At 40.4% G+C, this 13,258-nt stretch overlaps 1 protein-coding gene across 2 annotated transcripts in view; it reads left to right on the plus strand.

Moving 5' to 3' along the window:
- LOC122789276 overlaps positions 1-13,258 on the plus strand; it is a 389,942-nt gene that overhangs the window by 294,775 nt on the left and 81,909 nt on the right. Inside the window, exons 4-5 of one of the 2 annotated variants that reach the window (XM_044056578.1) lie at positions 7,499-7,612; positions 12,344-12,379. In XM_044056578.1, the coding sequence (XP_043912513.1) occupies positions 7,499-7,612; positions 12,344-12,379 (150 nt within the window). The remainder of the gene's footprint in view (positions 1-7,498; positions 7,613-12,343; positions 12,380-13,258) is intronic. The other variant, XM_044056579.1, reaches the window with a different exon arrangement.

Genomic DNA, 13,258 nt, shown 5'->3' on the forward strand with positions numbered 1-13,258 from the left:
TCACCTGCCAAACGTGGCTAGCTAAGGTAATCTACCCGTATAACTAAGGCTAATGCAGCAGTGATCAGTATGATGAACACAGGACAGTTATGTTAGTTGAACATAATATAACAGCAGATTTTTGAATGTTCACTGCTCCCTTCATCGCCCTGGTTTTTGGTGTGCTTTTTATGCTTGGGTGTAGACGTTTATTTTTTGTTGTTCCTAACATTGTCCTTTCAGTGCTCAGCCTCCTTCTGTCTGCTGGCAGGAAAGCCCTGAAGGACTTTGTGCCTATACTTGTGTTTTAGTCAGCTCAAGCTGCCTGATAGTTTAGGCATGTGAAAGGTGCCCTGAAGCTTTGGAAGCTGGTTGGATGGTATATCCTTGGCAAGATATAACCTGTAGCATAGCTAAGGCATGGAGAAGGGGGCAATTGCCCCAGGTGAAAAGTGTTATGGGATGTGATTGTCCATCTAATCCATCATTTCCGATTCCTGTATTTTCTTTAGTGCAATACCAGCTTATTTGTGGTCAGACTTGAACACTATAATGCTCCATGTGTGGTCTAAAGTGTAGCAACTTCTTGCCACATCATAGCAAGCAGTTTGCTACAGTTTAAAAGTAAAATATTTTTTTTCTTCTTCTTTTTTTTCAGTAAAACCAGAGTGCTGTAGTGCTCCATTTGTGATCTAACCTGACTGCAACAACTGCTTGCTACATTGTAGCATGTAGTTTTCTACAGTTTAAAATTAAAAAAAGATTTTTTTTCTTTTTTTCCCCTAAAATAAGAGGAAGGAGGGTTGGGGGCAGGTTGCTGATCTTGGATTTCCTTTCTTTCTTTCTTTCTTTTTTTTTTTGCTCTTGCATTTTTTTTTTTACTTCACTTGAAGAGTTCATGGGGTATATTGCAAGTTCACGGTTCTGACACAAGGTGTTGGCTAAGCCAGCTACACTTCTGTTCTATACCATCAAAGTCACGACCTTAATGGATCTCTTAAACCTTCATATGATGAATAGCTACACAAACACTGAAACCAAGATTTTAATTCTCCACCAACATATAAATTACTTAATGGTTGTAGTTCCTGCATCTTAAGTAGAGTGACATCATTGTCTCCTTCAGGCTAACCTTGAAGATTGGATGGGTACCCGCAAGTTAATTCTCCACCTAACATGTTTTGCCCTCTTGAAAGTAGAAGGTACATCCTGATGGTGGTATTTAGCAAGGTGCATGTTGTTTTCAGATTTCTATACCTTGTAGTTACTGTGGTCCGATGATTATATGATATTATGATCCTCTACTGGGAAAAGTGTATTCAAGTTCAAACCTCATACAGTTTAGTCTTAAGCAGGAGTAGGAAAACCTAAAAGAACATCTCTTTAAACAAATTAATTTATTATACATTCATAGGTGAGTACTAGGCTAATGGCCCTGGAGCCAACACAAGCCTAGCCCAAGAACATACCCAGTCGTCCTTTTGCCGGACGTTAGCTCCTTGTGCCCCTATCGAGCAAGGCTGTTGAAATGATCCCTGGGGTGAATTTCCTGTTACCCATTCACTTATCAAGATTTTTCTTGAAGAGGGCTAGTGAAGTGCTCTGCTTGACATGAATGGGGAGTTTATTCCAGAGTATGGGCAGTCTCTGGGTTAGGAACCTGTCTCTCCAGCAGGTTCTGTTTATTGTGGTGATGAAGTTGAGGCCCTTGGACAGTGTGGTGTGGAGGGATTGAGTCTTTTTCAGATGAAGCATGTCTAGCAACACTGGGTCAGACATGGATTTGTATGCCAAGCAGAGATCACCTCTAAGAAGGCGATATGAGATGGAGTATAGCTGTATTTTTTTAGTCTGTCTGTATAGGGCATGTGTTTGTGTCCTAGGATGCTCTTTGTGAGAAATTTCTATGGCCTCTCCAGCTATTGCGGGTGTTTAGTGAGGTACATGCCAAATGAGGCATTGTACTCTATAATGGATCTAATGAGGTATGAGTAGAGCGGGATTATGACTTCTTTCTTCCTGGATGAGAAACCTTTTGTAATGAGGTGTGCTAACTACAGTGGCCACATGATTGTCAAAGGAGAGGTTACTATCTACTTGTGTCCCTAGATCTCTTATCACGCCTTGGGAGATGAGAGGGCTACTGTTGATGTGGTAGATTATGGGCACCGTGTTTTTCCTGAAGGGGATGACAATGCACTTTTTAGCATTGAGCTTAAGACCATGGTTCTGGCACCAGTCATTGGTGTCTGTGAGACCTTTTTGTAGGATGTCGACATCAGCTTGAGAGTCAATAATGGCTCCAAGTTTGCAGTAATCTGCAAACTTGGTCAACCAGAGTCTTTTGGTGTTGGCCTGAACTTCAGAGAAGTATATACCAAATAGGAGAGGACCCAGTACAGATCCTTGTGAGACTCCACTTGTGACTGCCTGGTAGTTAGATTTGGTGTCCGCTACTTTCATCATGTGGGTTCTGGCCGTGAGCTAGTTGGCAACCCATCTTATGATGTAGGGGTTAATGCCTAGGTTGGTGAGTCTGTCAGTGATCCCTGAGTGGGGGATAGTGTTGTAGGACTTGGCCAGATCGAGGTAGGCTGTATGGACTGCCTTGCCTTCATCGACCCGTCTGGTGACAGATTCGAAGAAGTCTATCAGGTTGAGCAGAAATGATCTCCCCTTCACAAACCCAAACTGTGAGGGGTCCAGGGTTTAAAGGTTTCCAATATCCCTATTTATGAGGTCCATAATGATGCGCTCCATGTCCTTACAGATCAGGCTCACCAGGCTGATGGGGCAGTGGTTTCCTGGGTCAGTAGTCACTCCCCCTTTGTGGAGTGGAATGACTGCAGTGGTGTGCCATTCGGTGGGAACAAAGCCTGATGTGAGGCTGTGGTTGAACAGGGCACTCAGGTGAGGTGCCAGTTCCTTTTATAATTCATGTAGCATGCAGCCAGGCATATTATCAGGTCCCATGGAAGCTGTGTTTTTGGCTTTGGATAGTGTGGCTTCTACCCAAGCAGCTGTGATATTAGGGATTTGGCATTCCTTGGATATTGGGATCGGCCCTTTTCGGGGTGAGGGGGAGGGTAAAGTTTCCACTAAACCTGTCTGTCAAGATGTTGGCAATATCTGTTGGTTCAGTATAAGTGGTGCCGTTGTGCAGTAGCTCAGAGCACCCCTGCTTATTGTTATGCAGGTTCTTGATGTAACTAAAGAATGCCTTGTGGTTATCTTTAGCATCTGTTGCAATTTTGTTTTCATAACTAGCTTTGGAGACTTTGATGGGGGATCTCAGTTTTTTTCTGAGACTTACAAGGGAATTTTTCCAGTCTTGGGACTTTGCCCTTTTCTGCAACAGTTTTTTTCTTCTGTTGTAGAGTTTGTTAATGGCAGGGGACCACCTGATTGACTTCCTTTTTTTGGAGGACATGATCTTGGTTCTGTTAGGTATGGCCTGATCCATGCACTTGTGCAAATGCTCATACAGTGCCTTGGTGTATAATTCAGCAGCCGTACATCCTTTCCCCATTTGCGTGGGTGATGTAAAGTTTGACACTTCTGTCTTCAGAAGCTCAAAATTAGCTTTGGAGAAGTTTTTCACTGTGGTTTCCTTCATGGGGGGCGGGATTTGGATATTGACTGTGATTAACTTATCATCAGATCTGATCAGGGAGGAGTTTATCACTGGTGTAGAGCAGTGGTCCCCCATGTGTGTAATGACCAGATTGAGAATGTTTCTAACTCTGATGGGGGTGAGAATGAGTTGGTCCAGGGCATTGGAATTAATGAATTCCAGAAATCATTGGGCAAATGATTTGGAGCAGGAGTAATTTTCTCAGCTAATGGAGGGGTAGTTAAAGTCTCCCAGTACAAGGGTATTGGGATGAACTTTAATGCTTTCCAGAGTGTTCAGAAATGTGGAGTGGGAGTCTTGGGACATAGTGGGGGATCTATAGCAGGCTACAACCTGGATTGCAGTTTTATCCAGTGTTAGTTGCACCTGTAGTATCTCTGATGCATTATGTTGGGCAACCAGTCTGGAGGTGTACGTATCCTTTATGAAGATGGATACACCACCACCTTTGGTGCTTCGGTCCACACCTCCTTTGGGGCTTCAGTCCTGGTTTGGGGGCCCAAAGGTGTGATATGCTGTGTAGCCTGGTAGTGCTGGATACTCTCTGGAGCCTTGAACCAGGTCTCTGTTACTGCACAGAGGTCAATGTTCTCCAGTTTTAGGAGTAACTCAAGCGAGTGCATTTTGAGACTTAGGCTTCTACCATTGAGTAGCATTAACCTCAGGTTGAATTTGCTTGCAGTTGTTATGGTAGCAAATTTGTCTTCAGGGCATTGCCTAAAAAAAGGCACTATAGGGGTGGCAAGAGCTTTTGCCAGTATCCGGAATCCCAGGGGTGACAGATGCAAGCCATCTCTGGCAAAGCACTAAGGTCTGTCTATCATGTCATCCCAGGCAGACAGATACTGAATCCCCTTTGAATAACACAGGAAACATAGCCAATTGTTGAAGTCAATCATTTTCTGCTTGTACTGTGGTATCATTCTAGGCAATGGTAGTATGCTACTCAGGGCTAGGGTCATAACTGCCTGTGCTACAAGATCCGAGAGCTCCTCCATGTCTCTTTTCATGTAGTCCAGGGAGGTACATCTTAGGCAATTCACACCAGCATGGACAATGACCAAGTCATATTTGTACTTGTTGTGGAAAGACCCAAGTGCATGCATTATGTTGTGAATCCTGGCACCTGACAGACAGCTAACCGTAGCCTTCTCCTTATTTAACATAGTGAATGGGACGTCAGTGTGCCTTACTACTGAGTCACCTATGATTAGTGTATTGGGTAGACTGTTTTGCCGTAGGGGCTTACGTTAAGTGGCACACTGTTTATGTGGGCTATGTGTCTTGGGGGTTGTGTTTGGGTGAGATGGTTGCTTGTGTTTTTGCCTCAGAGGTCTTTGCTGTTTGGGTAGATTTTTATTGAGAACCTCCACAAAAGTGTGTGTGTTTTGTGTTACTATGTGAGAGGTGTGGTGGTGTGTGATCTGGGACCTATGTGTTCTATTTGGTGTGTAGTGTGTGTTATCCTTCTCCTCTTACTGACTAGCCCAGTCTTAGTTTGAGAGAGCACGGCTTCTAGTTTGGTTACGTACGTGCATCTCTCACAAGTGGATGTGTTTGTAGGTAGGAGGAGAGGTTTGTTTGTGTACATGAGGCAATTGTTACATTGCCTTAGGATGCTCAGGTTCACCAGGTTAATAGGAGAAAGTGTAGGGAACTGACCTTTAGACTTGCCTGGATAGGTGTACTGTAGCTGTTATGCTTCTTTTTAAGTACTGAGACTGTTTTTGTTAGTGCTATTAGCAGTTGGTAAGCCTACAATGACAGCTGTAAGAGGTTTTGAACAAGTTCTGGGTTTAGAGGTCTGATTTGAGTGCTCAGAGATGAAAGCTAGCAAGATCTAAGGAAAAATTTGAAGAGCAGACTTTAAGGCACCAGTAATAGTTTACCTTAGCTTAGTGGCGCTGTGCGACACACAAACCCGCTCAATCACAGGTTTTTAAGTCAGAAAGTTGAAAGGGATAGAAGCAGCCCAAAACACCAATAAAAACAATTCCTGAGCTGGAAACCACTCCTCCAGCGATAGATAGGCTGCTCAGAGCTTACCACTCCCATTGATAAGGAGAAACACTTTCTTCTATCTCTGCAAGGTCTGGACAACTCAGAACACAAAATACCATCCTGAAATCAGCAAATCTGAGATCCGGACTATTGTAGTTTGAGAAAAAGCTGGGAAACAAGCAAGTAGACAGGATTTTTTTTTTTGTTTTTTTGTTTTTAGTTACAGAAACAGAAATGCAATAGTATAATTTACTTATAAGACTCTAAAAGGCTAGCACACTTGAGTGTGTAGCCTGTAACAGTAAATGAAGTTGAAAAAAAAATGATTTTTAAAAGTACAGTACACAAAATCAGCAGAGAACAGTTTTAAATGACAAAGCTCATAAAATGGCTGTAGTAAAGTGCAGCAATGCAAAATCAAGCTAAGAAAGCAAAAGCAGGTACTTATAATCAAGCTAAGTCTCTCTCTCTCTCTCTCTCTCTCTCTCTCTTCTTTTGCTGCTGTAGAACTCTGCAGGATGCCCAAACAGGATCCCTGAGGTAAAACAAGCTAAAACCCACACAAACATGGGTTTTTAAGTCAGAAAGTTGAAAGAGATAGAAGCAGCCAAAAATGGCCAATAAAAAACAATTCCTGAGCTGGAAACCACTCCTCCAGCGATAGATAGGCTGCTCAGAGCTTACCACTCCCACTGATAAGCAGAAAGACTTCCTTCTATCTCTGCAAGGTCTGGACAATTCCGAACACAAAATACAGTCCTGAAATCAGCACATCTGAGATCCGGACTATTCTAGTTTGAGAAAAAGGTGGGAAACGAGCAAGTAGATAGGATTTTTTTGTTTTTTTATTTGTTTTTTGTTACAGAAACAGAAAATCAGTAGTAAAATTTACTTATAAGACTCTAAAAAGCTAGCACAATTGAGTGTGTAGCCTGTAACTGTAAATGGAGTTGAAAAAAAAAACGATTTTTAAAAGTGCAGTACACAAAATCAGCAGAGAACAGTTAAATTAAATAACAAAGCTTGTAAAATGGCTGTAGTAAAGTGCAGCAATGCAAAATCAAGCTAAGAAAGCAAAAACAGTTACTTATAATTAAGCAAAGTCACTCTCTCTCTCTCTTCTTTTGCTGCTGTAGAATTCTGCAGGACATTCAAACAGGATCCCTGAGGTAAAACAAGCCAAAACCCACACAAACATGGGTTTTTAAGTCAAAAAGTTGAAAGGGATAGAAGCAGCTCAAAACGGCCAATAAAAAAGAATTCCTGAGCTGGAAACCACTCCTCTAGTGATAGATAGGCTGCTCAGAGCTTACCACTACCACTGATAAGCAGAAAGACTTCATTCTATCTGTGCAAGGTCTGAACAACTCAGAACACAAAATACAGTCCTGAAATTAGCACATCTGAGATTCAGACTATTCTAGTTTGAGAAAAAGGCAGGAAATGAGCAAGTAGATAGGATTTTTTTTTTAGTTACAAAAACAGAAATGCAGTAGTAAAATTCACTTATAAGACTTTAAAAGGTTAGTGCACTTGAGTGTGTAGCCTGTAACAATAAATTCAGTTGGAAAAAAATGATTTTTAAAAGTGCAGTACACAAAATCAGCAGAGAACAGTTAAATTAAATAAAGCTTGTGAGGAAAAAGGAGACAGCGTTTTATCTAGGAGCTTATTTGCAGGGAAGGGGGCTACATCACTTACTAATAACAATAATACAGTTATTATCTGAATATCATTACAATTTTTGTTTGGCCTTCAGCTTTTATTTATAAATGTTATAAATAAATAAATAAATGTTAACTATTGTAAGGTACTCTGTAAAGCATAGATATTCAAATCTACAACATTATATTTCAAGCATAAAACAACTATTTTTTTTTCTAGGATCGCCCTTTAATCATAGGATTGGCAGTTGGTTTACCTGTTTTTGCTCTCCTTGCTGTTGGCACTGTTATATTGGTTGTCTATTTTAGAAAAAGAAAAAGAAATGCAAACAGAGTAAGTACTTTTTAAATGTTTAGCACACAGATATTGATAGTTCATTTTTGTTTATGTTAGCAACTTGGTAATGCTGCTTCCATAGCTAACCACAAAACAGTTGCCTTGAATAAGGACACTGACCTATGCACATTAATTTGTGACTATAACGTATGTTATCAGTTTATGATGGCCCAGGCAGAAAACAGGGGTTCACCAAACAACAATTTAATTTTTTGTGATTTTCTGTTTCACCATTCTGAAAGCCTGTTTAGCTCTCACTTCCCAATGCTCCATAAAGCACTGAGCCTGTGAAATGTATAATATTTCTTAACAGCAACTCATTACCTTAAATGTACCAAGCCATTTTCAGATGACTGATGAAGGATTTAACTGTTTCACTGGGGTGCATTTATTTTACTTGGATTTAATCAGCAAATATGCTTTCATTGATGAAAAAGGTATCTCTCTACAAAACAACTGAGCATCCGTGTAATAGATAACGCTTCCTACATCTGCAGTACTGATTTCATTAGTCACTGAATATTTTGCAAAATTCACAAATTGCCAAATGTTTCATCAGCTAGACAGTAACCAGAAATGCAAACCTGTAAAACCAAACATGAAAAGGAGATCAAACTGCAGTCCAGCAAAAAGAAGTTTAATAAAACTGCTGAAAGTTGGAACAAAATAAATATAAACATTTCTCTCCCCCTGAAGCTTTCCCCACTGTTAAATGAAGCACTGTTCAGACCCATATTAATGACTTGGCTAATGAGATGGATAATCTTTGGGGTAAATGGAACATCAAAGTCAATTGCTGATAACCTACAAGAATTCATACATTACTTACATGAAACACAGAAGGGAAAATAATACCAGCTGAGAAATTAAATTTATCAGAAACCAACTGGAATAATATTAATACAGCAACATTTACAAGGAAATTATTTACAACATATGTTCAAGAACAGCAGTTGGACTGCACACTGGTGTAGCAGGTAACATTGTTGCTTCACAGCCAGAGGTTCTCTGGTTCATTTCTCAGCCAGGGTGCTTTCCGTGTGGAGTCTGCATGTCCAACCTGTGTTTGCACAGTTTTTTTTCCAGGTGCTCTCTTTTCTGCCCGCATTTCAGAGACCTGTAGTAGGTGGATTGGAAAAATTAAATTGGCCATAGATGTGAGTATGCATTTGCATGTGTGGTATGGTAGAACAACTATGGAGGTGATAACCACCTGGCAGTGTGAACATTGGCTCTAGATGATTGTCACTGTTGAAGTGACATGCTGACCATGTGTGCAAAAAATGGGAAAAAGGGTCTTGTGGATGGATGGGTGGATGGATGGATGGATGGATGGATGGATGGATGGATGAATGGATGTTGCAGAAACAGTAATTGTTTCAGACTGTAAACAAACCTATGAGGGAACAGAACGTATTGGAAATCGTTTATGTTCACAAGGAAATAACTGTTACTTCATGTCACATTTTACCACTGTTGATATGCAGTAATCATGGGGTTATAAAAGATAAAATACTGCTAGATGGTTCTGATAAACTGAACTCTAAACCAATACATAAAGGTTTAATAACAGACAATATGGAACCAAAACAGCCATGATGTAAAACTAAATGGAGTGATGCATTCAGTGGAAAAACTGCAGAAGGAGTATGGCAAGTTATGAAAGGGAAATTGTTTAAATACAAAATAAACTAAATTGTTCAGGAAAAATTTGAAGAAAATGTTTATAAAGATATTGAGCAAAGCAAGAAACTATTTTATAGATGCAGAACATGTGGTAGGAGTAAAGACATATGAACTAATAAAATTTATTGTCAAACTAATTTTTGAGCTGATATGGTATAGTGGTACATTGCTGTGACTAGTGCACAGGGGCCTGGGTTTGAGACTGTCATACTGGGTGACTTCAACTACCCCTCCATTAACTGGGAAAACTACTCATGTACCAATACACTTGCCCAACATTGCCTGGAATTCACTAATTCCAATGCCCTGGACCAGCTCATTCTTACCCCCACTAGAGGTAGCAACGTCCTTGACCTGGTCATTACTAACATGGGCGACCATTGCTCTACACCAACAGTAAACTCCTGCCTGGTTAGATCCAACCATAAAGTAATCACCATGGAAATCCACATCCCACCCCACCCCCTGCAAAGGTAACCACCATGAAAAACTTCTTCAAAGCTAACTTTGGGCTCCTAAAAACAGAGGTGGCTAACTTCACGACACTCATGCAAATGGAGAATAGTTGCATGACTGCTGAATCATACACCAATGAACTGTACAAACATGTACACAAATGCAGGGATCTCGCCATACCCAATAGAACCAAGACACTCTCCTCCAAAAAAAGGAAGCCAATCTGGTGGTCCTCTGCTATAAATAAACTCTACAACAGAAGGAAGAAACTGATGCAGAATAAGGTGACGTCCCAAGACTGGAAAAACTCCATTATCGGCCTCAACAAAAAGTTGAGATCCCTCATCAAATCATCTAAAGCTAACTATGAATACAGAATTGCAGCAGATAGTAAAGGCAACCACAAGGTCTTCTATAGTTATGTAAAGAATCTCTACGGCAATACCCAGATTTTCTCTGAGCTACTGCACAATGGTACCTCCGATACCGAGCCAACAGAAATTGCCAATATATTGGCCGACAGATTCAGTGCCAACTTTACCCCTCCCCCCCGAAAGGACCAATCACAATATCAATACCAATAGATTGTCAGCACCCAGTATTACTGCTGCACAGTTTAAAACAGTACTGTTCAAGGCCAGGAATACAGCTTCTATGGGACCTGACAATATCCCTGGCTGTGTTCTATATGAACTACAGAGTGAACTGGCACCATACCTGTGTGCCCTGTTCAATCACAGCCTCACCTCAGGTTTTGTCCCTACCAAATGTCACACTGCTACAGTCATCCCTCTCCACAAAGGAGGACTGACTACAGACCCTGGGAACTATCGCCCCATTAGCCTGACGAGTCTGATATGCAAAGCTATGGAATGCATCATTATGGACTTAATAAACAAGGATATAGGGAATCTCTAAACTCTGGATCCCACACAGTTTGGTTTGTGAAGGGAAAATTATGCCTACTCAACCTAGTTGATGTCTTTGAGTCAGTCACCATAGCTGTGGATGAAGGCAAGGTGGTTCATACAGCCTCCCTTGATATAGCCAAGGCCTTTGATACCATTCCACACTCAAGAATCATGGAAAAATTTACTAAGCTAGGCATCAACTCCTATATCACTTAGTGGGTTATAAACTGGCTCACAGATAGAACCCACAGTGTGAAAGTCGCTGACTCCAAGTCAGACTGCCGACCAGTCATGAGTGGAGTTCCACAGGGTTCAGTCCTGGGTCCTCTCCTGTTTGGTATCTACTTCTCTGAAGTCCAGGCCAACATGAAGGGACTCAGGCTGACAAAGTTGACAGATGATTGCAAGTTGGGAGCTATTATCAACTCCCCAAGTGATGTTGAAATCCTGCAGAAAGGCCTCACTGAGACCAACGACTGGTGTCAGAACCATGGCCTTAAGCTCAATGCCAAAAATGTGTTGTGAGATTACCCCTTCTCTGGAACAGGCTTCTCATCCATATGAAGCAGAGTTCTTCCCTGCACTTTACTTACAATTTGGATGAGTGCATGGGGAAATCTTAAATTTAAGTCTGGTCTGGTACCTCTGACCCTATTAGAAAGAAGGAGTTGGCAAATGCTTGACTACTCATTCCCCAGTTAGGGTCTATATTAAATAAGTGAACGCTTAAAAAAGTGAACGCTTATTCATTGACCCTAGTTCAGCGAATGCTGAAAATGCTGAACACTCAGAACAGCGATTTTTTTCCCAGGGAAAAAAAAATTGCTGTTCCACAAAAAAAACCCCAAAAACTTAAAACAGTATTTAATGCGGGGGGGGGGGTTCTCCCCACCCCCCCCTCACTTAAATATACCAATTCTGAGATTGCACCACCGTGGAGGAAATGGCAAACTCCCGAAACTGGCCCAGCAATTTTTTTCCCTGAGAAAAAAATTTGTTGTTCCAGGTGTTCTGGATAGGGTCGATGAATCAGCGTTCGCTTTTTTAAGTGTTCGCTGATTCAATATAGACCCCCCCCCAGTTATATATACCCCCATCAAAACCTGTCCAATAATCACCTATGAACCTCTCCTTCAATCTACTACATTAAGAATTACAACAGTGGCTTTCAGTAATGATCCCAGTGTAACAATTAGAGAAGCATCATTTTATTACTGTGTACAAATAGTAATACATGCATATTGATAGCGCTGAATTCTAGTACAAACCTAATTTACTGATTTACAAATACCTGCAAACAGAAATCTCTTTAACAGTATTAAGTACTTCATAAATCCAGGTGTAACAACAGACATATCATAGCGCATTACCCAAATCACAAAAAGGGAGAGGAATATTTATTAGCTACTAGAAAACGCTTTATTACTGATATCAATGGAGAAAGGGTGGCGAATCACTGCCTCAACTGCATTTTCAGTAAAAGGAGAGTTAACAATTCTTCTGTTAAACAAGGTAGGCAGACAGCTGGTCTCTAAAGCTCTTAAGTTTTTAACTGAAACATGCATTAATACTGTACATTTAAGAATACAATGCAGTTATGTTTCATAGTTTCTAAGTGCTTCTCAATGATTTATAAAATGCTTAATAAATAACAGAACTTTTTTTATATTTTCAGGCAAGTCCAACCAACAAAGATGACAAATTAAGAAAGGTATTATGTTTTTCTTCTATTACAATTATTAATCATAAATGAAGACACTGGGACTTGTGGAAATATTTTGGTTTAGTTTATTATTTACATGTACTGTGTGTTTGCTGTGATATGAGTCATGACATATGCAATTATTCCATTTCTTACTTCTTATTGAAAGGGCTTTGTAATAATAAAATTATAAAAAAGTATTTCATCAGCTTAGATGTATTCTTTATTTAAGCCAAGTAAACTGCTGAATGAATTTAATTACCACAAAAATGACATCATCATCTCCTTGACAAAATGAAAATCAAAATAAACTACCTGCTATTCTGGTTACAAAAGGTCTCACTCGTGCTTTTTCTCCCCTTTACAACAAAAGCTACCATGCAGAAAGAAATACAAATTGTTCATCTGCAATACGGTCTCCCCAGAAGCTGCTGATTCTAACCAGAAACTACAGTTCTTCAAAGCATTCTCACCCTCCATCCTAGACAGGAACACCACTGCCAATCAGAAAAGCCTGTTGGCTTCCCATCAAGCAAATAGATGACCTGCTTTTAGGCTCATACTTTTTAACTCTTAGAATCAGATGCCTTCACACCTTAACTGCTAAACTTGAATCTTGTCCTATACCCTTAAGTCAGACTCACCCAGTACCCATACTACAAACTCCAAATCAAGGGACTGATTATCAAATCCCATTCTGATTTTCAAATTCTATAGCAAGGGATGGATCAAACAAATACTTGGTGTATTAATCATGGGCTTACCCTCAGCACCAAGAAGTGTAGCATTGTTTCCTTTGGTAAATCTAGCATCAATACAGTGTAGCGTGTAGATAGCATTCCACTTGAATTCAACACGGTCACCAAGGACTTGAAATCATTTGTTAAT

This window comes from Protopterus annectens, chromosome 14.part0 (assembly GCF_019279795.1).
Source record: "Protopterus annectens isolate FY-2018-M chromosome 14.part0, PAN1.0, whole genome shotgun sequence".
NCBI classification, from domain to species: domain Eukaryota; kingdom Metazoa; phylum Chordata; order Ceratodontiformes; family Protopteridae; genus Protopterus; species Protopterus annectens.